The sequence below is a fragment of the Falco naumanni genome, chromosome 1 (genome assembly GCF_017639655.2).
Source record: "Falco naumanni isolate bFalNau1 chromosome 1, bFalNau1.pat, whole genome shotgun sequence".
In the NCBI taxonomy this organism is placed as follows: Eukaryota; Metazoa; Chordata; class Aves; order Falconiformes; family Falconidae; genus Falco; species Falco naumanni.
In genome coordinates this window covers 33749727-33771304 of record NC_054054.1, presented here as the reverse complement: position 1 = coordinate 33771304, position 21578 = coordinate 33749727, and the positions used below count along the sequence as shown (strand labels likewise).

General features: G+C 37.0%; 2 protein-coding genes across 14 annotated transcripts in view; one reads left to right on the top strand and one right to left on the bottom strand.

Moving 5' to 3' along the window:
- The first annotated feature begins 659 nt into the window (after nt 1-659).
- PACRGL (parkin coregulated like) lies at nt 660-21576 on the top strand. 7 transcript variants are annotated; one of them, XM_040588423.1, is made up of 9 exons: nt 660-728; nt 1413-1533; nt 3737-3891; nt 5416-5483; nt 6542-6632; nt 7387-7521; nt 9135-9242; nt 10273-10353; nt 12603-17005. In XM_040588423.1, the coding sequence occupies exons 3-9, from the start codon at nt 3754-3756 to the stop codon at nt 12657-12659; spliced, it is 678 nt and encodes a 225-aa protein (XP_040444357.1). In that variant the 5' UTR covers nt 660-728; nt 1413-1533; nt 3737-3753; the 3' UTR covers nt 12660-17005. The 7 variants fall into 7 exon arrangements, 5 of the variants coding, with proteins under 5 accessions (XP_040444357.1, XP_040444350.1, XP_040444337.1 ...); XR_005827112.1 differs by lacking the exon at nt 660-728 and adding an exon at nt 17288-21576 and having other exon boundaries at nt 735-1533; nt 12603-12740; XR_005827122.1 differs by lacking the exon at nt 660-728 and having other exon boundaries at nt 735-1533; nt 12603-12740; nt 16810-17005.
- The window catches only part of KCNIP4 (potassium voltage-gated channel interacting protein 4), a 430246-nt gene continuing 423674 nt past the window's right edge, over nt 15007-21578 (bottom strand). For all 7 annotated transcript variants that reach the window (XM_040588373.1, XM_040588329.1, XM_040588363.1 and 4 more), the window contains one exon: nt 15007-15666. In XM_040588373.1, the coding sequence (XP_040444307.1) occupies nt 15619-15666 (48 nt within the window). In that variant the 3' untranslated portion in view covers nt 15007-15618. The remainder of the gene's footprint in view (nt 15667-21578) is intronic.

The following is a 21578-nucleotide window of genomic DNA, read 5'->3' as shown; positions in this document are numbered from 1 at the left end:
AGGCTGTGTCCCACACATCTTGAGCAAATCAAGACATCTTGATTGGAGATTTATTGTTGAGGAGTGAAGGCATAAACGCATCTGAGGCAAGCAAGAAAACGCTCTTGTGATTAACAGGGTCCACAGAAGAAAAAACTGTACCCTTTTACCCAAGGGGTCATTTACTGCGCTCAGATGTGATGGTGCAGGAATAAATACTGCATTTGTGATGGAGCGTTCAGTGCGGTGTAAGTGGGTTATCAGGAAAAAAGAAACTAAAAATCCATCGTTGTGTTTGTAACAAAAGGGATCACAAACGGGAACGTGGCCCTGTCCCTGAAAGCCAAAGTTTTGTCACATTAAAAACAAAAGCAAAATTAAGTGTTTCCCTGGGAAGCTATTAGGAACGCGGATATAAATGAGCGGCAATTCCTCCTGGAATTTTGCCTTCCCCATTCTTATCACACACAAGGTACGCCGAAAGAACGCGCCTTTTAATCTAATTTTCGCGCTCTTTTCAGCAAGCGCCGAACTGAGGAGCTGCCGCCACGGCCGCCCCGTCCCCGGCAGCCCCCGTCCGCCGGCGGGGCCGCAGCACGGCGGGCAGCGCTCACGGCAGGCCCCGCCGCCCCCCGCTGCGCATGCTCCCGCCGCGCCGCCCCGCCGAGGAAGGTTGGCCTCTCGGCGGCCCGTAGTTGCCGCGGCAACCGGCAGGAAGCGTCGCCAGGCGCGCAGCTGCCGCCCGCCAGGTCAGGGGGTGGCGGTGTGGCCCCCGGCCGGTAGCGCTGGGTCGGGCCGGGCCGGGCTCCGCGGGCCGCCGCCGGGCCCTCTCCGTGGCCTCGCAGGGAGCCCTCAGGGCACTGCCCGGCCGCCCTTCCCAAGGGGCCCGCGAGAAGGGGTGTACCGCTACCCACCGGCCCGGCCCCCGCCTCCCCTCTGTCCCCTTTGAGCTGGGCCTCCCCGCGAGAGAGCGGGAGCTGTGGGGAGGGGAGGGGAGAAGGGCCGGGGAGGGGCGTGCGTGGCCCCTCGGCCTCTCGCTGGGGCTTTTGATGTCCCACAGTGTTCGTGAGGGTCGGTCCGGCGGCCCCGTGGTAACTGGCCAGAGCTTTGGGGGTTGCGCCTCCGGGCGGGTACGGTGCTCGATGCGCCTTACGCTGTCTCTGCCCTAGCTGCGCTCCGGGAGAGCTGACACCAGCGTAGGGGAGCACCTGCGCCTTCAGGATCCCACTTATTTCATTTTGCCTTTCCTGAGTGGCTCCTAGAACCCAAACTCCAGCCTGCCCCTTCCCCCCTTTGAAAAATGTCTTTTAAAAGTGCTTTTTCTTTTTGCTTGAAGCTGTCATCTGCCAGTAGGATGCTTCACTTCTGCATCAAAACTTGTCTGCCACTTGTTTGATTCGCAGCTGTACCTCTGCTATCTGATCTCTCCACAGGTGCCTGTGACTCTCCCAACTCTTGACTACACAAGAACTCTCATCTTGCTCTGAAGACTGAGACCTCCTTATGAAAAGTCTTCTTTTCTGCTCTGCCACCACCTCCTCTGCCAATACACAGGCATGTTATCTCAGTTGCATTTTTACAAAACTGTTACCACTGTCCTTTATTCCTGTCTTTACTTTTGTCCCAGAGGGCTAATGTTGTTCCTGTCTGTTGTCGCACCTTTTATTGTTTGCTTTCTGATGATACAACCAGTGACTTTTCAAATGCATCTAGATTTTGTCATCGATTAAAGTGTTTGTTAGTAAAATCCTTGGCCCATATCTTGATTACTTCTTGGAAAATAAAAGCATTTGAATACATCCGAATAACTTCTGAATACTTTTCTGAGAAGAATGTTTATGTTGTTATGTGACTGTTCACGTTATGGGCAATTGTACATTTCAGAGGCTTACACTGATAGCACTGTTTTGTGGTATATAATGCTAATGTCAAGAACTTACCTCTTTTTTTATAGTATAAACCCATTTAGTTAAAAAAGTGTTTTCTAAATCTAATGTGACTAGAGTTTTGTGATAATAAGCTGGTTCTTACAAAATTGGAAAATTTCCTTTCTATGTTATTGTTTGTCTTTGAGGGTTTCAAAATACTTAAGGGTTTAATGATTTGCATTTTACAAACAGAATAGTTCCCAAAAGTGTTATGTAAGTTTTTGTGTGATCTGAAAAGACTTAGTTGTCCAATTGCAGTATGTTAGTTCTTCTTTTAAAAATACTGTCATTGGAGACAGGTTGTATTCTGAAAATGATAGGAAAGAGAAAACAAGATATACAGTGGGTCAGCTGATTTGAATCACTAGTTCTCATTAAATCATCAGTTAAGAAGTATTGATTTAAACTTTCAATTTTAGTTTTGCTGTGTGGTTTAGCTAATTTGGTAGTCATTGTTACATGTTGTTTCTCAACATTCAGTAAAACTTAGGTGCCACATACAATTCTTTCTACAAGTCATAAGGACATAGCATACCTACACAAGTGTTGGGACCTTAGAATTTCTTACCAGAAGCAGAAATAATCCTAAATACTTAGTACTTTAGATAATGACAAAAGTACCTGACTGGAAGTTCTGTTGGGAGCAGACAGTCTGAAGATTAACCAAGCTAAACACACTTGTACAAGATTCTGGCCAGATCTGGATATGTGATTTATAGAGCGTGGAAGTAGTGTGGCAAAAATATCTGCCTCTGTAGTTCATCCTGATCTCAGTATTTGGAATTTAATCACGTTGACAAAAACGGGTGTCATCAACTTGCAAAAGGTGATGGCAAGCACCCTGCATATCCTTGTGGCAGTGTTTGTTTATGTGTATGGTTTAAGTGGCTTCCTATTGTTTTCATTTCTACATAGGGCCATTTCTTGTTTACTAAATTAACGTAATTTCTTATCTAATAAGTTGTTTTCTCCTTCCAGAGTACACAACAGCATAATTTACTAAATATTAATAATATTCAAAACTAGCATTTTCACACTTTATAATTCTATTAACATTTGAAAACCTGTCTTTTCCCAGAAATAATTGGTATTATTCATCATAGTGTCAGGCTTGGTATGTTAAATAGGCAGTAGACTTATTTTTATTAGGGACATTTTAACCTGATTACATACATATATAGTAACGTGTAGCTGGTGCATTAACATCTAGAAGATATAGGTACCTAAATCAGTATTTAAGGATGTAAACAGAATGTTATTTTTGCGTTGTTTTTAACAAATTCCTTTCATTCTTCTTACTGGAATTAGAATTAATTTTCTGTATTTTGCTTTGCTACTTTACGTTTCTATTCTTTTCTTTTACTCATTTCGGTTTGGTTTTTCTGTCCTGAATCTGCTTGTTCTTCTGTTCATTCCTTCATCTTAGCTGTTCCTCAAATCGTTACTTTCTTCTGCTCTAACTGTACTCAACCAGCCTGTTTCAGTCTGGGCTGTTCTGCTGAGCACCATAATGCTGCTCAGACTTCTGTAGGCTACCCTAAAGGCAGACTATAGCTAACTTCACTTTTCCTGCAGGTCTCAAAGTACAGAAGTAACGGAGAGCAGCACATGATTAGGAAATGCGTGCATTTAAAAGATGGAGTGATAAGACTGTCAAAAGTATCCAATGCACTGCATAGCATATATAAGAATAAGTATTTATTTTCTAGTACGCTTGGATTTTCTTGATTGATTGTTCTTGTCAGTCTTTAGACCTGGGGATTCTAACCCTTGATATTCTGTTATATAGCAATGAAAAATATTTTACATTTTTAATCTTTCTATTCTAGGAAGCAGTGTTCTAGGAATGTCATCAGGCATCCAGATAAAACCAAAGACTGCAGTACAGAAAACCAAGACTACTTCTTTGCCATGTTCTCCAGAACCTGCATTTAAACCACTGCCAAAGCCTAGTGACAAGCTGAATCCTAAAACTATTGATCCAGTATGTATAGGTGGTGGGTTTTCTGTTTGTTTAAAATAGATCTCTTGCTGGAAGAATTTTTTTTTTTTTTTTTAAATACATGCATGTCATGCTTCTTCTGGTTTGGTTTGATAAATTTAAACTAAACTTTTGTTATTAATCATACATTCCATAATTTCTGTGCTCAAATGCCTGAGGCATAACATATTTATTAGTTTCCTAAAAAAGAGGTTTTGGTGAAATTGTGGCTTGGGTGGTACTTTTTTATTTTCTGTGTACTTTTTCTCTAAAAAAGATTTAGAAGTAAGAGTTTTAAAGGGTTATTTGGTTTTTTTGTATAGTTATAAATTTTGGCACCTGCTACTTTAGAAGAACTGATTTCAGTTATGCAATGAAACAAAGAAACAGGTAGCATCTTGAAGATCATCAAGACCTCCTAAAATCTATCAAACTAATCACTAGTAAGCATTACTTGAAACTCCCAAGTACTGTGAATATGTAATAATTTGGGAAGAATTTGGGCTCTCAGGAGAAGGCTCATGAAGAGAGTTGTTTATTTCATGGAAGTCTTGTGCCTGGATAACTTGCTTTTGAGTGGCTGAATTATAGCTCACCACTGGGCCGTATCAGCCAAACAATTATGTCACAGACCTCTTGGAAAATGAACTAAATATGGGAGTGCTTTGGTGAGGTACTGGTCTGCCATAAACAGAATACTTTCATGTGGGCATTTTTTTTTGTTGAAACCTTTTTGCAAGTAGTACAATGACTTAATTAAGCCAAGAAGTCATCAAATCATGCACAAAATTTTAACAATGTTAATGTAGGTTCAAACACTTGAAAGATAACTAAGATTTCATGGTATTTCCTGCTATATGCTTTGTAATAACGTGTTTAATCTGGGAAGAAGCATTGAATGGTCATGGTAGTAATATCATAATTCATATGCATAAGAAGCATGTATATGATAAAAAACAAATGTGTGTAGGCTTTTCTTCCCGTGAAGCTCCTCGTTTCCTTCTCCAGTGAGTCCTTCCTAGATTCTCACCCAGTATGTACTTCCCTGCTGATTTCCAGTGCCCTCATACCATCTTGCCCAAGATTTGGTGTTTCTCCCACATCTTGCCACCTTGTACTTTGTCTATGCTTGGATCAAGATGGAATTGGAGTGAATATGCCTTCTGCAAGTTACCAATATAACAACAATAAGAGCATCAGAAAACTGAGAGGTCCTTAATCTGTTAAGAAGAGAACCCGGAAGACTTCAGTGTTAAGATACACAAGAGAAAATAGAAAAACAAGTATATTCCATCAGGAGAGCATTGATTCTACATTATTTATTCATTTTCACAACTTCCTAGCCAGACAATTCTGAAAAGCAGCTTTTGATAAATGTACGTTTTCCACCCTGTGGCTGCAGTTCTTTTTTTGATTAAATTTAGAACCAAAGTTCCTTTTTTGGTAAACTGCAGTTTTAACATATTTGTAATAGTTGTCAAATGTTACTGTTATGAATAAATAATGCTTTTTTTCCTGTCCTCACAGTTTCGTGCTTATTCTCGACCACCTTCTGCATTTGCTGCTCTTTATGCTAATGGTGGCATTCCATGCAGGTTTGTTGGATTTTTATTTTTTTTAATTAAATATATTATGGTTAGGTGGAATTACACAGATTGAAATATATCTGTTCATATTTGATCTGTTAGTTAGGCTTTTTGATTCCATTCATTTCTGAAATTATTTCTGATGCTTAACTCTCTTCAAAGCAGAAACCAGATTTCCATTCAGTTCCCTTGAAATTGTAGTCTTTGGGCTCCTTTTTTATGCTGTGTTAATACTGAAGCTGCATTTTTAAATAATAGCAAGCTATCTGCAGATTTGTTTTGCTAAACCTCTTTCATGAAAGAAATTGATTTCGTCAGGTAATGGTGTTTACTTCATTATACTAACAAAGATAAATCAATGCCATTTTAGTAAGTAGACATCTTGCAGCCTTTTTTGTCTGAAGTAAGTAGTATGACAACATTTTCTTGAATATTCTAATTCTGTAGTTGTCAGCAATATCACATCTTAGCAAAACTACTTGCAAGTAATACTTTGTGGTATTTTAAGTTACTTTTGTCTATTACATATTTGCTTAGACAATAACTACTGTAGTGTTTTGTCAAATGGATACAGAATTAGATAACAAAAAAGTAATCATTAATACATGTATATACATGTATAAAAATAATCATTAATACATGGCCTTTAGCTGTATCTTAGGAGTAACTAATGAATTCCAATATGATTTTCTTTCAGTTTCAACTGATTTTCCTTACCAATTGTTATTTGAGGAAAATGTTTCTTGGTATTTATCAAAATAAGTACCTTTGCAAAGGGAGCATCTTCTGTGTCGGTGTGAGAGGCATCTATAATTTTTATACCTTGATTTTCTGATTTCTATGTGATAGGGAGCAGAATTTTGAAAACTGCCATATTTGAGAATTATAATAATTGCACTGTTAAATACCATTAAACATTTCACTAAGGAGAGAAGTTATGTATTGAAACTGTGCATATAACATAGTAATATTGCAAACCAACTGATTATATATTTAAAGTGAATAGTGTTCGCAATAAATTATGTATTATTATATGTTAATTTTTTAATGCTTCATTCTTTATACAGGTTAGTGCATGGTTCAGTAAAGCACAGACTGCAATGGGAATGTCTTCCTGAAACTGTTCCCTTTGATCCTCTTCTTCTAATATTGGCAGAGGTAAACTCAATTTTCTAGCAAAATTAAGGATACAGGACTTCATAACTGCAAATTGCATTTTGTAACAAGCTAAGCTAGCTAATTTAGATTCACCTACTAGGGAAAGATGAAAAAAACATTTGCGAGGATCTTTTATGAATAAAGGTGGTCAAAACCACTACCATTTGTAGTTCTTCAGTTAGAACATTCTGGGAGAGCTAGGTAGAGCTATTTAATCTTCGAGGTACTGGCCAAATAAGAAACTGCATCACAGGTTCCCAATTGTTGAATGAAATACTTCAATCCATTTGTGGCTTTGCAGGTTCTTTTTTAAACAAAGCTGGTTTGATTCTTTTTTGTAAATAAAGCCTACCTATTGAAATAAGGGAGTTCTCTTCAATAGATTGAAGAAATATAGGAGAAATAGAATCCGGTATATAAATGAAAGAGAAATACTATACTTTATGTTCATGCTTCTGTTTTCTCAACATCATCTAACATTTATCATCAAATATGTTTTAGGCATCTAAATAGATGCTTTTTAAAAATTTTATTTAGAATTTGGAATTTATTTGGAATTAAAATATAATTCCAAAAGAAAATTCTGTGAGCAGAGTTGTACTCAATGACTCCACATGGTGGTGTTAGTGTACTTTATGTTTTGAACTGATGTAACAAAATCTAAATACTATCTTGATGCTGTGCGAAACTTTTTCAATGTGTTTTTGTTTAAAAGAAGGTTTACTATTAAGCAAATGTTTTACATTTGCAACAGGGTCTAAGAGAGACAAAACATCCCTATACGTTTGTTTCAAAGGAGGGTTTTAAAGAACTGCTTATGGTTGAAGGTGCTACTGAAAAAGCAATTCCCTTGTTGCCTCGTCTAGTTCCAGTTTTAAAGGCTGCATTGGTATGTCTTACTCTTCATAGAGAGATTTTAATGGGTTTGATTTTCTTTTTTTTTTTTTTCTTGAGCTGGTGAGGACTACATGGGAAATACTAATGTGATAAATCTATTGCATGGGCTTTTGGTTTGGGGCTTGGAGGGGTGGGAATAGTTTCTTTTTCTCGTTTTAACCCTGCCTTCGTTATATTAGCTAAATATGTTACTGTAAATTCAGATAGGCAACTTCTTGTATAGCTGTATGACAGTAGCTATGGACAAATTCTGTGGAAATGTTCTAGTAAAATCTGAATATAAGCAGAAATAAATAAATATGTGATGAATTTATATATCCACATAATCATGCAAAAAAAAATAGTTGAAGTAAAATGGAGATTTGGGAAAAAATACTCATCTGGTACATCTGAAAATTCAAAATATGCTACAGAGATGCAACAGAATATGCCAATGAGGAAAAGGGAGGAATACAGTTAAAATATTTGAGCTCATATTTTTAATTTTTAAAATACTTTCAAATTTTCTACTCCTTCTGAATATAAAGAGAGGTAAAAGTATTGGCCTTGAAGGTGATCTGTCTTGGATCTTTTTCGTGTCTTTCAGAGCCCTTTTCTGGTTCAGCTACTTGCTGTCCTTTAACCTAGCTGTTTTTAAAGTCTGGTTTTATAGACATGGTTGAAAGTTAGACAATTCTTCGTTAACTCAGAGCAAAGGTGTAATAGAAGATCAGAACTGTGTGTTATCAGTATCTTTGGTTTAGTTTGGAAGACAAAGTTTAAAAAAATTATTCTTGGCTCTTCTTCCAATTACTGTTATTCATCTGATAGTTTTCATTGTTGCACTGTTTTGGTATAAAGTCTTGATAAACCTTCTACTGCATAAGCAGTCGATGACTTCTATGTAAAACGTTCAGGGCCAAATGACAGAGTGGAAAAATAACTTTAAAGGTCATTATTAGTACGAGAACAAAATAAATTGTTATGAATCAATTTGTTTGCTAAATACAGAGTGAGATAACTAAAGCATTAGAGAACTCAGGTATAGAAGAACTTTCCCATGGGACTAATAAAGATGATAAAGCACCCTAGAAGTAGGTAAGAGCCTGATAATTCCTGGCAGGTGACAAAGCTGTAGTTGGCAGGGGACTAAATTAATTGAGCCAGGAAGTCATTGGCTCCTGTGTTTCTCCAACAAAGACAACTGTTGTTATGAATTACATAGAAATTACCCTAAATTCATTACATTTCAACATACCCACATTTGAAGAGTTCTTTCTAATGTGCATTGTTGGTGTAGTAAACTGTTTTGCCTTGTGAATTTTTTATTTCATCAATAATAAGTTACTAGTTTCCTTGTCTCAGAAGAAATGCAAGTGTTTCACTGCCATTTTGTGGATACTTCCATTTTCTACTTTAAAAATATACTTCTGGTTTTAAATGTTATCTCTAGATACTAATATTCAGTCATATTGTATTTGTCAACTTGTAACATTATAAAAAATAGCAGTTGCACACTAGTTTTAATTTCTAAAAGTACTACATAATGTAGAGATTGCAATTTTGAAGAACTTGTGCATTTGTCTGAGGATTCTGACAGGATTATCTTTTTTTCCTGCTCTGAAGGCCCATTCGGATGATGAAGTATTCGGAAGGGGATTGGATGCTTTAGTTCAACTGAGTGCTGTCATTGGCCCATCTCTTAATGATCATCTTAAGCATCTACTCACAAATGCAAGTTTTTAATGCTATAGTAAAAAATCATCTGTATTTTTATAGTACTTTTGTTGAGATGTTTACTATAATATCTGCACAGATACAGTACTCAGCAGTTCCATGAAAAGCATTAATTCATATATTCCTCTGTGTAGCTCATCATTCTTTAATAAGGAGCTTTAATAAGCAACTTTACTGAAGTCTTATAAAGTCCAAAACCTGTTGTTAACATAAATCAGAAAATAAAGGAAGTGTTGTCTGTACTACTTAAAAGTGATCCAGCGTCAAGCCTGAGATGAAATAGATGCTGTGTTTTGAAAGGGAAGTTTATGTTTATTGCAAAATGAGTTTTGCAGTTTAAGTGTGAATATTTTAACAAATCTGTGAAAGTTTCAATAAATTAATATAAGCAAATATTCCCACTTCTTTCAGATGGGAATTCTGTACAAGGAAGCTCTTGATTAAATATACTTAGAATTGGATTATGGAAAGTATTTTTATAATGACTGCTTCTTTAGATATCCTTCCTCTGTTAGATGGGCTTTTCATGGTTTTGTTTGGAAGCAGGCTAAAGTGCACTTTTACAGTGTAATAAAAGGACCTTTTAAATATCCAGTGTAGAACAGTTAAATTGCAGTAGTTTGTTTTTTTTTTTAAAGTATTTCCACTACAATGAATCTCTCAATGCATGGGAACAATCTGCTAGCTTTTCATATGGACAGCACTTTTAAGAATGGCTTTTTTTTTTTTACGGTTGATACCTGTTTAAAAGTTGTTTGCTAAAAGAAAATAAAATAAATATTTTATTGCTAACAGTTGAGTTTTCTTTGAATTTAGATTTCTTATCAGTTAACAGTTTATTCTTTTTCCTTGACTGAGTTCCATACTTTGACATCAGTTACAAGCTGTAAAGAAAGTGGTGTTTCTTTTTGGCTTTGATTTTCCAAAGCGAAGATGAAACAAAGTGATAAAATAGAATTATATTGGCCTCTTTGTGCATATTATACTATATTGTGCAACAAACCTTTTTATTTTACTTTTCCAACAGCTTTCAAGGAGATTAATGGACAAGAAATTTAGAGAAAAAGTTACTGTTACTTTACAAAAGTTGGAGCAATATGGTGGAAAGGTGAGTTGATCAGATGATTATTCTGTAATCTGCACATTTGAATGCATGTTTGCCAAAGCAGCTTCCATCTCTGGCTTTCAGATTAAGAACCCTGTTCTGAAAATTGTTTATTTTTACATCTCCACTATTCATATAGCATAAAGCACAGGATTTTGCACTGTGGCAATCAGTAGAGTTGTATTCCAGTCCATACTAAAATAGTTGGTTTAGTCTGATGTATTGAGTGTTAATAGAAATGACATTAAATCTACTCTGGGTAATCCATATTTTGCCAGTTAGATTTTTTTTGTCTCCCATTTTTTTTTTATCTTCCACTATCCATTTATATTCCCCATTGTTTTAATCTCTGAGCCAGAAATACAGGAGTATGTCAGTAAAATATTCCAAGGAATCCATACCTATATAAAGAGCTGCATGGCTGGACTTTTACAGCACAGCACACCAAGCCCCATTCGGGAGAACTCTCTTTAGGAGCAAGTGTGCATCCAAGTACACACACTACCTGTGATGTTTGCCTAGAACATTTTATTGTTTTTGCTGGGAAGCTTATGCATACTTAGTGATTAAATGAGATACTTGCTGTTCTTTCTTGAAGATTCTCTGTTTCTCTAGAACGTCTAACTTTTTTTTACCAGGGTTTAAAATGGTGTGACAAATGGGTTAGTTGTGTGGGGAAAGATCCAGCATGCCTAATATACGTCCTTACTCCAAGTTAGGTGTTGCAGCACTCTAGATGCTTATGCTGAGGAAAGCATGTGAGCTTCTTGTACAGACCATAGGGTAGGCTAGATGCCTAGGAAGAGTGATCCATAAATTAACCAAATGTCAACTAGTAAATAGTTTCTCGTCCCTTCTTGAGTATTGACATCTGACTCCGGCTGAATATTTGTTCAGTATGCCTGGGATGCAGGCTTTTGTGTTGCTTTTTCTGAGCCTAAATACTTTTCTCAACAAGATTTACTGTTGCTGAAACATACTTTTTGCTGTTATTAATGATACCTGCCCATTCCCACTAATAGCTTATTGTTTAGATCACTTACTGAGGAAATCAGATATTTTCCAGCCCATTGTGGTTAACTTGGAGGTTAAATCTGAAATTGCTATATATAAAAAAAAAAAAATGCTTTAAATGATAAATGACAGAGTATTCTTCTGCTGAATGTTCTGTTGCTATTTTCTATCGTGCTGTACATTATGCAGAAAGGAGGAAAGAAGAAAAAGAGAGAGAGTATTGGCTTGGATATTCATCTAGAAGATGCTTTCTTGACCATATGAACACTTGCATATATTACATTAAATGGTCATTGATAAAGAATAGGAATAACCTAAAGAGCAGGGATCATAAATACAGTCTACCAATTCTGAGTTTGTGTGCCTTAATCAGCAGGTGTCCAAATAATCAGTAGACACCACTTTTTGTGTGGGGGTGTGGGTGTGGGTGTGTGGGGGTGGGTGTGGGAGTGTGGGGGTGGGGGTGGGGTGGGTAGGTGTGTGTGGCACGTGCGCACCCTTATATTCATTTAAGGGCAGTAGCAGTGTTTGTATTACCAACTTGAAAAACATCACAAGTAAAGAAGCGTAAGAGTCTTTTATTTATATGTAGTGAGACAAGAAAAAGAAAATTATCATCACCTTGATGTTCTGAAAATTTAGGTCTAGATAATGTAACTAATCCAGTGAATCATTAACCTCTAATTCTTCCATCTGGCCCCTGATTTCTTGCAGTTTTACCAGTTTTATGAGTAGGTCTTTCTGTCTTTTAAAAATACTGTAATAATATAAAGCAGAAAACTGGAAACAAACTCCTGAATTGTGATTACAAGCAGTATTATATAATCCAACCTCTGAATTTATCTAATTAATATTCTAAATGAGTTATTATCTATATGAGTCTTACTTATTTTTGGAAGTCCCTTCCTGAATATCACTCCTCTATAAAAAATCCCTTATTTCATGTCTATATTTATGCCCAGGTTTAGGTGTGAGTTTACATTTCCTTTCTCTTGGATGTTTACTGTCCAGCATTAGTTATCATAATGGTCCATTTTTTTCAGTTGATTATTTTCAGCCCTTTTCACAGTAAATTTCTCAGCAAATACTAACTTTTTAGTTTTCTACTGTTTGAGAATGATAAAGATAACTAAGTAAAAGTTGTGAATTATGCAGTTTTATAGAGACTATATGAATACTCTTACATGTAGTGCTAGTGCTCCTTATTTTGTTTAAATGTGGTTTATTTTCATCAACAGGCAACTGTGGCTATCATCAAATCTAAAATCCCAACCTATTGTTCTATCTCGTCTTGAACAAGAAAACTGCAGTGATTTGTACTGTAAGGTGAAGTTTGGAAAGAAACTGCCTGTGAACATCACTGACACTTATTTGGGGTATGACATATTGTCTTAAAATAAGCATAGTTCTTCAGTATGATGGAGAGTGGGAAAAGTCCTGTCAGTTTGTGAATACATAATTATGAAAGACTATTTAAAATAATTCTTTCTATTGGCTGCTATTTGCATATGCATTTTGCTTACAATGACATTGACTAACTGGCTATTATTTCAAAAGCAGAGTAAACATCGATTCTTATTTTGGGTTTAGTTACATTTTCCATTAATATATCTGCAGTGCTTAATATGTTTTGTATGTTTGTGTGAAGCAAAATAATTTGGCTGTAATTACTTAAATAGTAACTCGGTGTTAAATTGCATATGTATACCTGCTTTTGAAACATGTAACTTTGTGCCACAGGCACAGATCGGTGCAGTTTGGGTTCATCAGGACTTACTGAGTTAGACGTAGAACTATGAGAACTCATCTAGACTTCTTGAGAGTCAGCTTTTAACGGCGTTCAGCTGAATGTGCTAAACGGGTAGTATACGGTGCGGAACTGCTCGGTGCATTCTCAGTGTGTTGTTTTGAGAAGCTGGAAAGGCTCTGGAGGATACAGTGCAGAGGCATCAGGTCGTTCTGTAGAGCCACAGCCTAGGTTTTGTTCAGCTAATCAGTCTCAGTTAGCTTTGGGCCTACTGAACATGAGCTAGATGTGGGAGGCAACTGGAGTATTTACATCGTGCTCCTTTTGCACCCAGTTCTGTAATGCTACAGATGTGCTTGGGACTAGCTTGTGAATGCAGCTGTAGACAAGCTAATAAACTTCTGAACATGGAAGCTATGGAAAAACCAAGTTAAATAGAACAACTGCAGAAGCCAGCTTACCTGGCTGTCAAGCCTTGTAGGGTGCAGTGTTTGCCCATAAGCATATTTGAACTTGATTGCAAAATAATTCCTAACAGGTCTTGTAATGAATGCTGTTCAGGGTTTGTGTTATGGGTATTCAAGTTACTCTGTGAGGGAGAACAGACTGAAGCAATAAAATTTCCCATAGAACTTCTTCCCCCGAGGATTCAGTTTTGGAATTTAACGTTGTTGAAAGGAGGCTTTTTTGACATCAGAAGATGCTGTTGCATAAGGTATTAAAAAAAGTCTGTCATGGGAAAGCAATTTCAGAATTTTTTGAAAATTACCACTACTTGGCTAAATTAAATTTACTTCAGGACTGTGCTAAGATCTCTGCTGAGATCAGAATTATGCTAGGTCAAGATCTAGGTATTTAAGCTTTTTTAAAAAAATAATCTTGTTGGCAAAAATATTTAATTTGAAGAAATACAAGTATTTGTTTAACAACTCAAAAAATTAATGATGATGCATGTTTTTCTTCATGTTTATTTATTTTTTTTACAAAATGTGCACATTTAGTTTACACAAACACGCTACAGCAGATTTCAGGTGTACATGTATTGTACTACTCTTATCCTACACTGGTGATAGCAGAGCAGCCGTCAACATGCATCTAACATCCCATCTCTACACCAGAATAGATACCTGATTTATTTTTGCAAATGAACATTTGCAACATTCTTTCTACTTCTTGGATCCCCTTTCACGTTTTCTGCAGCAATGTCACAATTAAGATTGGCCTATCTCTGATAGCATTTCACCTATTGTGAAGTATTGGCATAAACTCTGTGGAAAATAGATCTTATAAATTACACGGAGGGGAAGGCAGTATTATATTTTAGGTACATACTTTTTTAGAAAAATCTTCCTAGGTTCAGAATTAAGGTAGCTTCAATTTTAGCGAAGAAATGAACCTAAAAACATGTAATGCATTTATTGCATATAGATGATATCACGTAGCTGAACTTTCCAATTATTTCCTGACTCTTTCTCATAATAAAAGGTATTACAAAAAGCTGAAACAGATGTTAGCCTGTCTAGCAGTCATTATTAGTAGGTCTTACTAAATAGCAATATTCAGTCTGAGCACTAAAGTGGAATGGAAGTTTCAAAAGAAGTTCATGCCTTTTTCTTCATTAAAGGCAGAAAGACATGTACTCATGAAAACACTGTTAGGATTCGGTTAGGGTTTCTTCACACAAAAAAAAAGTCAGAAGATCCTTCAACTTAAAGACATTTGTGGATACAACCAAGAAGAATTCGAAATACAGTATGTAGGACTCCTGATATTCATGTAATGATAAATTAAATGCAAATTTACTAGGTAAGTGTGATTGATAGAAGCTTACTCATATTTGTTAGGGAGTAAATCTACCTATAAGCGATTTCTTTCTTTTTTTTTTTTTTTTTTTGGTTTCTATAACAGTTTTTCCTCTCAAGTTATCTATTTTGTTAAGTTTTGATTTTTGCAAGTCAAAGGTGGAAGGCAATTGCAGCAAGATGTGCATTGCACATTCATTATAGCACTTTAACGCAAAGTATTATTAAAAAAATGAGGACTAGGCCACAGAAGTGTGAAAAGAAAATACATGGTAAAGCCTCTGTATAAATTAGAAGCTAAGATTTAAGAAATGCACTCAAACACCTGGAGCTTAATCCAGTACAAATAAGTAGCAGAACTAAGAGTATTTATTTAATCTCTGTGATAGTATCTATTTTATCTAGGGGTTGGAATGATAATAAAGCTGCATAATGTTGGGTCTGATTCTTTTTGGGTTTTCAGTAAAAACCTGACTTTTCAGAACAATCTTGTTAACTAAGTAGCTACTGTTGAAGTGCTAAATTTTCTAATTTAGAATGTTTTTTTTGTTGGGAAAATCTTATAATAAAAAAATCTATTTGCATAATGCATGCCTCAGTATAAAGCTGAGTAATTTTATTAATGATAAAGTGGGAAATCCATCTTTTAGATAATGTTGCAGAATAGCTCATTTTTGTCCATTATTTGTAGACCTAATGTCTTCATTAAATCACGTTTTCGAAGAGCTGCATGGATCGCATTATATTCTCATCCTGTAAAAAAAACCAAAAAAATAAAAAATCATACACCATTACAAATGTAGCTGTCCAATATCTGTAGTGTATTTTAGTTAGACAACATTATTTTTCAGCTTGCTTGGAGAAATTGTAAGCAGAAAAAGGCTGATACTGCATCTACGCTTAAGTAGGTTTTTGTATAAATTAAGCCAAAATTATTCTGTCAAGAATACAATAGGATGTTAAGAAAATGGCAATATTTCAGAGGTTATAAGTTTATATCCAGTATATTAAATATATATATAGACAATAAATATTCACGGAATAGTTGTTATATCTGAAGTGTGAATCCATACATGAAATTGCTAGTCCTATGTATCATACACGAGCCTTTCTGCAATTCTAGGGCATCCTATTGCATAGCTAGGGATGACTTTAAAATAAAATAGATTTAAGTGTTCATCTTTGCATGAACCCAAGTCAGTCAGTTCTGTAAATACCACTGCAACACTTTTCAGCTCCTCAGCTCAGATCTTCTGTGTGTTCACACTGAAAGATGTTGACTGCTTCCCAATGCTACTTGTGCTTTTTAATTGCTTTGCATCAGGTAGGTAACAAAACCTTCCTTCAGCTTCCAAGTTCTGCATGTGCTTACTGATGCATCACTCTCTACTCCAGTTTTTATCAGTACGTAACTCAGCACAGCAGTCAGGAGAAAATAATTTTTTTGTAAGAAATATCTGTCAGCGTAAAGAAGAAAGAGTTTACTTCTAGTAGCCCATATTCTGTGGTGCTTTGAATAAACAGTTACTTGCACAATACAATACAAGAGTGTATTACATTACAGCTTTTTTAGCTTTTGCTAGTGTCCACTAATGAGCCTCTCTTTTAATTGGAATGCACACCCTTTAGTACTTTCTTGAAAGATAATCTAGCCATCTAATTCTAGTGAATAAAAAGACTGAATTTGACAGAATATTTTGGGGAGTGTCATGAAAGAGGTACCTAAAAACCCCACTTAGAAAAGTCATCTTGTAGTATTCTCCACTAATGATTGGTATAGGCCTTTCAATAACATATTTAGCATCAATTTCTAGTTAATTTTTCACTATTCAGTCTAGTGGGTGATTAGCTTTGTGGAAAATGATGAGTGAGTAATTTGCTTAATTTATGTTACAGAACATGCACAGTGGGGTTTTTTTCATCTTTGATTCTGTATGTCATCTCAAGTGATGTTGCTGTAAGAAGTCACACACTATTTTGTGCTGATTAACTTACGAAAGCAACGATACGTAATTTAAAAAAAATAGTATGTAATACTTAAAAAGTTTGTATAGGAAGCTTACTATATTAAATTACTGGAAATGAAAATAAACTTTTTCCTCCTGTGTTGTTTTCAAACATCAGTATACTACTGAAGATCACTGATTAAGGTTAAAGTTCAGTTTAACTGGAATAATTTGTCATTTAATTATTTACAAATGTTATTGTATATGCACTGGCAACTAAGCTCAGCAAATGCGCAAATCTAAATCAACATGCTATTGATTTAGAAAGTGTTTTGACACTTCCTACCAATTTTATAATATATGTATCATCACTAATGAAGTTAACAGTTTTCTAAAATCAGCTCCGTATTTCTGCTATTTCTATACAGAAGACTTCCTGTGTCCTCCATTACTCAGTCAAATGGGAAGAAACTACACAAGAAAATACAGGATTGTAATATTTGGAACATGGTGACTTTTAGTAGCTTTTTTTTCCCCACCTTTAAAAAAAGAAAAAATAAAAGGCAGATGCTTGTATTAGAATTCTTTGGTGAGTGTATCCTTCTAATTTGCCTCTTTTTTCAGTACATTTTTCTAAAAAATTCTTCGTAATAGATTTGTTTAATGATTCCTAACTCAAAACAGTAGGAAGCAGTCCATATGAAGCACAACACATGGATGAATGAGCTTCGTCAAATGTGATTTAGCTTCAAGCTGACCTTGAAGTCTTTCTTCCTGAAGTTTGAGATGGCTCCCTTGTTATTTCAGGCTATCCTGGACCATTGCATTGTGTATGGAATGGGTTACTCCTGCAGAAAATGTCTATCCCAGAAGCCTTTTTACCATTATCAGAGGAACTTAAAAGTCATTCACCCTGACGTTCACCTATGCACCATGCGTGCCTTAGTCCTTTGTCTCTGTTCCTCGTGGTGCTGCTGCAGTTGGGAAGCAGTGCCTGAGTCAGACCATCTTCCACCAGCACCAAGCAGTGAAAGGAGGCAGGCGAGGAACTGGGTAGCGCCTGGCTCTCGCGTTCACCACACTGCTGCTTCACAAGAGCACTCTCTGCTGTTTGGTTACTTACACAAGGCAGGACAGACAGCAGCCATTTTCTGGGACTCAGTCCAGCATATCTAGGGCAGAGTCCATTTCTCTTTTAAGAGCAAGGAGACTCCTAGAGCCTGGATAGCAGACTGGCATTCAAGCGTGTGGGTGCGTGGAGTAGGAAAGGCAGGAAAATCAGGACATACACATTCCCTGTCCAAGACAGAGGGAGGATGAGGGGGAAGCACCTTTGCTGTTCTCACTTAATCATGGGCAAAGATAGGTCTGTATACCCAGGCACCAGAGAAGACCACACTCAAAGCCTGAATGCTCTGTCATTCCCTATGTAACTTCTTAACACCTTGTGAATGAACAGGCCATTCTTTGCACTGGGACTGTGAATTAAGTCTTTAACCTTAGGCTGTACAGTGCTACCGCATTGATAGTTGTGCCAAACCAGTACTCGGCACAAGGAGGCGATTTAAAAAAGGCACATGCATATATATATGACTGTTCAAGCGCACACCAGAGGCTCTTGATGCTACAAAAAAAAAATAAAAATCTCAGAAACCCATCCCAGGAAACTGAGGTGGAGCCTCTATATTCAAATATGCTCTGCTGTGTTCCTTCTCACTCTTACTGTAAGCATGCCACGCTTTCCTTAGTTATCACAGAACACCAGTAATAGGGACATACTTCCAAGACCCATTAATTTGGCTTCCAAGTCAAAATAGAGGAATGACAGTTCTCTGAGGCTGGCAACTCTTGCCCGAGATATGATTCAAATAAAAGGTTCCTGCAGCCTTCCCCTGGCAGAATACATTTCTAGTCTGTTTTAAGATTCAGACTGGATGGGATCTGAGCTTTAGAGTTTGGTTGAGGGTTTCTTGTGCTTGTCTCCTGGCACTGTTCTGACTCCAGTCTCACAGCTTGAGCTAGAACTGGCAAGCATATCCTCTCTATGCCTGCAGTGTATTTTCACACGCACCAGGTGCATCTCTGGCTACCGTATACATCAGTGGGCTTTCCCGTTCCAGGGTCTGAGGCGCAGTCATTTGTTAGGCACACTGCTAGGGAAGGTTTTGAGCAGACATGCTCTAACGCCAGCCTTACTGCCAAAGGAGTGTTCTAGATGAAGAAGACACTATAGTTGTCAAAGCCCCGGGAGCAGCAGGTGTGCTGTGCCCCTGTCCTGAATGTCCTGATTCTGATAAGCAAAAGGTAATAGTAGAACTAGCAGTAGTTCAGAGAGAGGGCTAAGGATGATTAAAGGTGTGAACTGGTTTCCCTAGGAGGAAAAAATAAACAAATAATTTACACCTTAGGAAAAGGGTACTGAATGAAGGGCAGTAACAATAACCACTGTTTTTCCATAACACCAAAACATGTGGAAAACAAAAATATTGCATGGCAGGTCTAAAACACAGGCAGATTTCCTGCAGGAAGGATAGCAGGATCATTTAATTTTGCTTTTCACATTGTTAAATGCTCATGGAAGATAGGACACCTGACTCCTGGAGTAAGGTGACTCACTGCATGCTGAGGAAAGAAAGGAACCTCATCGTTACCTTTTTAGATCAGTCTCCTACCTATTGGGATATTAAAATAAGGTTTTCCTACAGCTGTGTTTTAAAAGGGAGCAGCCACTACTGTCCTTTGTGAAAAAATGTAATGTGAAAAGGCTGAAGCCATGTTAATTCCTGAATCAAGTTTCTTGAAAGACTTGGATTGAATCCTAACCTCAAATCTAATTTCTGCAACTAAAGAATGTGAATTACACACTTTGCAGCTCAGAGGTCTTAATAGAAGATCAGGTCTTAGTAGATAGAGACAAAAATTGATGCAGCGAGATATTTTTTGCAAAAAACATTGCCACCTTTGAAGTTAAAAGCAAGCAAAGGTGAGGTAATTGGCATGATAAGAACATGTGTTCTGAATACTCAGAAGAGGAAAATAAGAAATCTAACAGACATGAAAAACTGTGAATCACATTGGAAAAGGAAAGCAGGCAATTCCCTACTGAAGGTACTAATTTTCTTCATAAATGAATCACTCAGCCCATCACTATAATTGCTGTCATATCCAGATTAATCTGTCATGTAAGTTCTAGAACTCTGCAGACCTCAGCTGGGAAATAAATCTCATCTGTTTATGATGATCATTCAGTTTTAGCAGAGCAAATGCCTTTCATTTGTATTGAACGTGACTGACAAGCTAGAACCGTGGAGCACTGCCAACAGATAAGAGACTACCCAAAACCTATTGCTAAGGATATACAATACAGCCACAGTTAGAAAAAGCTGTTGTCTTTCACCCCACCAAAATCAGTGGATTAAAATCAGAGAATCATTTACTAGGTAGCTGTGTGCACAAGAACAACCCCAAGGAATAACTACAGATGCATATAAAACCCCCCTAATTCTAGAGCATCTTGCTATTTCCTGTTCAGCTTTCCCTGTTCCAAATGGTTAAAAATCTCTCATTCACTAACTGCATTCATCTTTCTAGTCTTGTACTCTACTTGAAAGTCTACTGCTCCCTTTTTAGTATATGAGATAAACAGCAATACACACAGATTATATTGCTGACATGTGTCAGCTTTGTATTAATCAGTCAGCCTGGAAAAAGTATAACACTACTACAATTCCTTATGCTTCCCACAGTAACACTAGTCCCACAGTAACACTAGTGGTGTTATAGTAACACTGTAGCCTGGGTTTATTTGCCACATCAATTTGTGCAATGTAATTAAGTCTGTCTTATCACTAGGTCTAATGTGACACTTCACAGCGCATAACAACCTCTTACCACACCAAAGACTTGTCATCCTTACTTTGTACTAATCGTGTTTCTTTTCCTTGTGTAACCAACAAATTAACAGTAGTTCCTTAAATTTATGAAAATGCAACTTATCTTTCCTCACATCGTCTCCTGGTCCAAGACCAAGCCGGTTTCTGAAGGGCAGAGGAGTGAAAACAGGCTGCAATTCCTGCTGCAGAAGTTGATTCTCTTTCCTGGCTCTACAGGCAAGGAGCTGCTTTGAGCAGTTGAAGGAAATTAACAGCCACCTGGGCAGTGTAAACACTTGCAACTGATAATCGTAATCAGCTCATACTCCCTTGCCTTGAGAAAACTTGCCTGCTGTTAGCTCCTGCCATTCAACACTTTGCAAGCTCCTTGCACTCCCTTTGTAAGGCTGCAGCAGGTCACGGCTCCTGTTTCAGAAACACTCCTATACATGATACATTTTCAAGAAATACTATCGTTATTGCTGTGACTGTATGCCCGTTGCAACAGCAATGTGTTCCCCAGCATGAGGAGAAGATATAAATAAATGTTTATCTGAATGTGAAGAAACTTTCCCATCAAATACAAACAAAACACTGTCAAAGAGAGAAGGGATGTGGACACAGTTCCCTAATAAGCAATGACAGCTTGTATAGAACATCTTTCTACAGATTCAGGTCACTACTTGATTTAAATGTTTAGTGGTTTTGTGCAATGGTGTACATGCTACTCTACCTCAGGAAAATACTGTCTCTGGTATTAGTATTACCATCATCGTCATTCCAGAGACATCTGTGCAGGGCTGATAGCATCAGCCAACACATACAAGTTCAGTACTTATCACTGGGT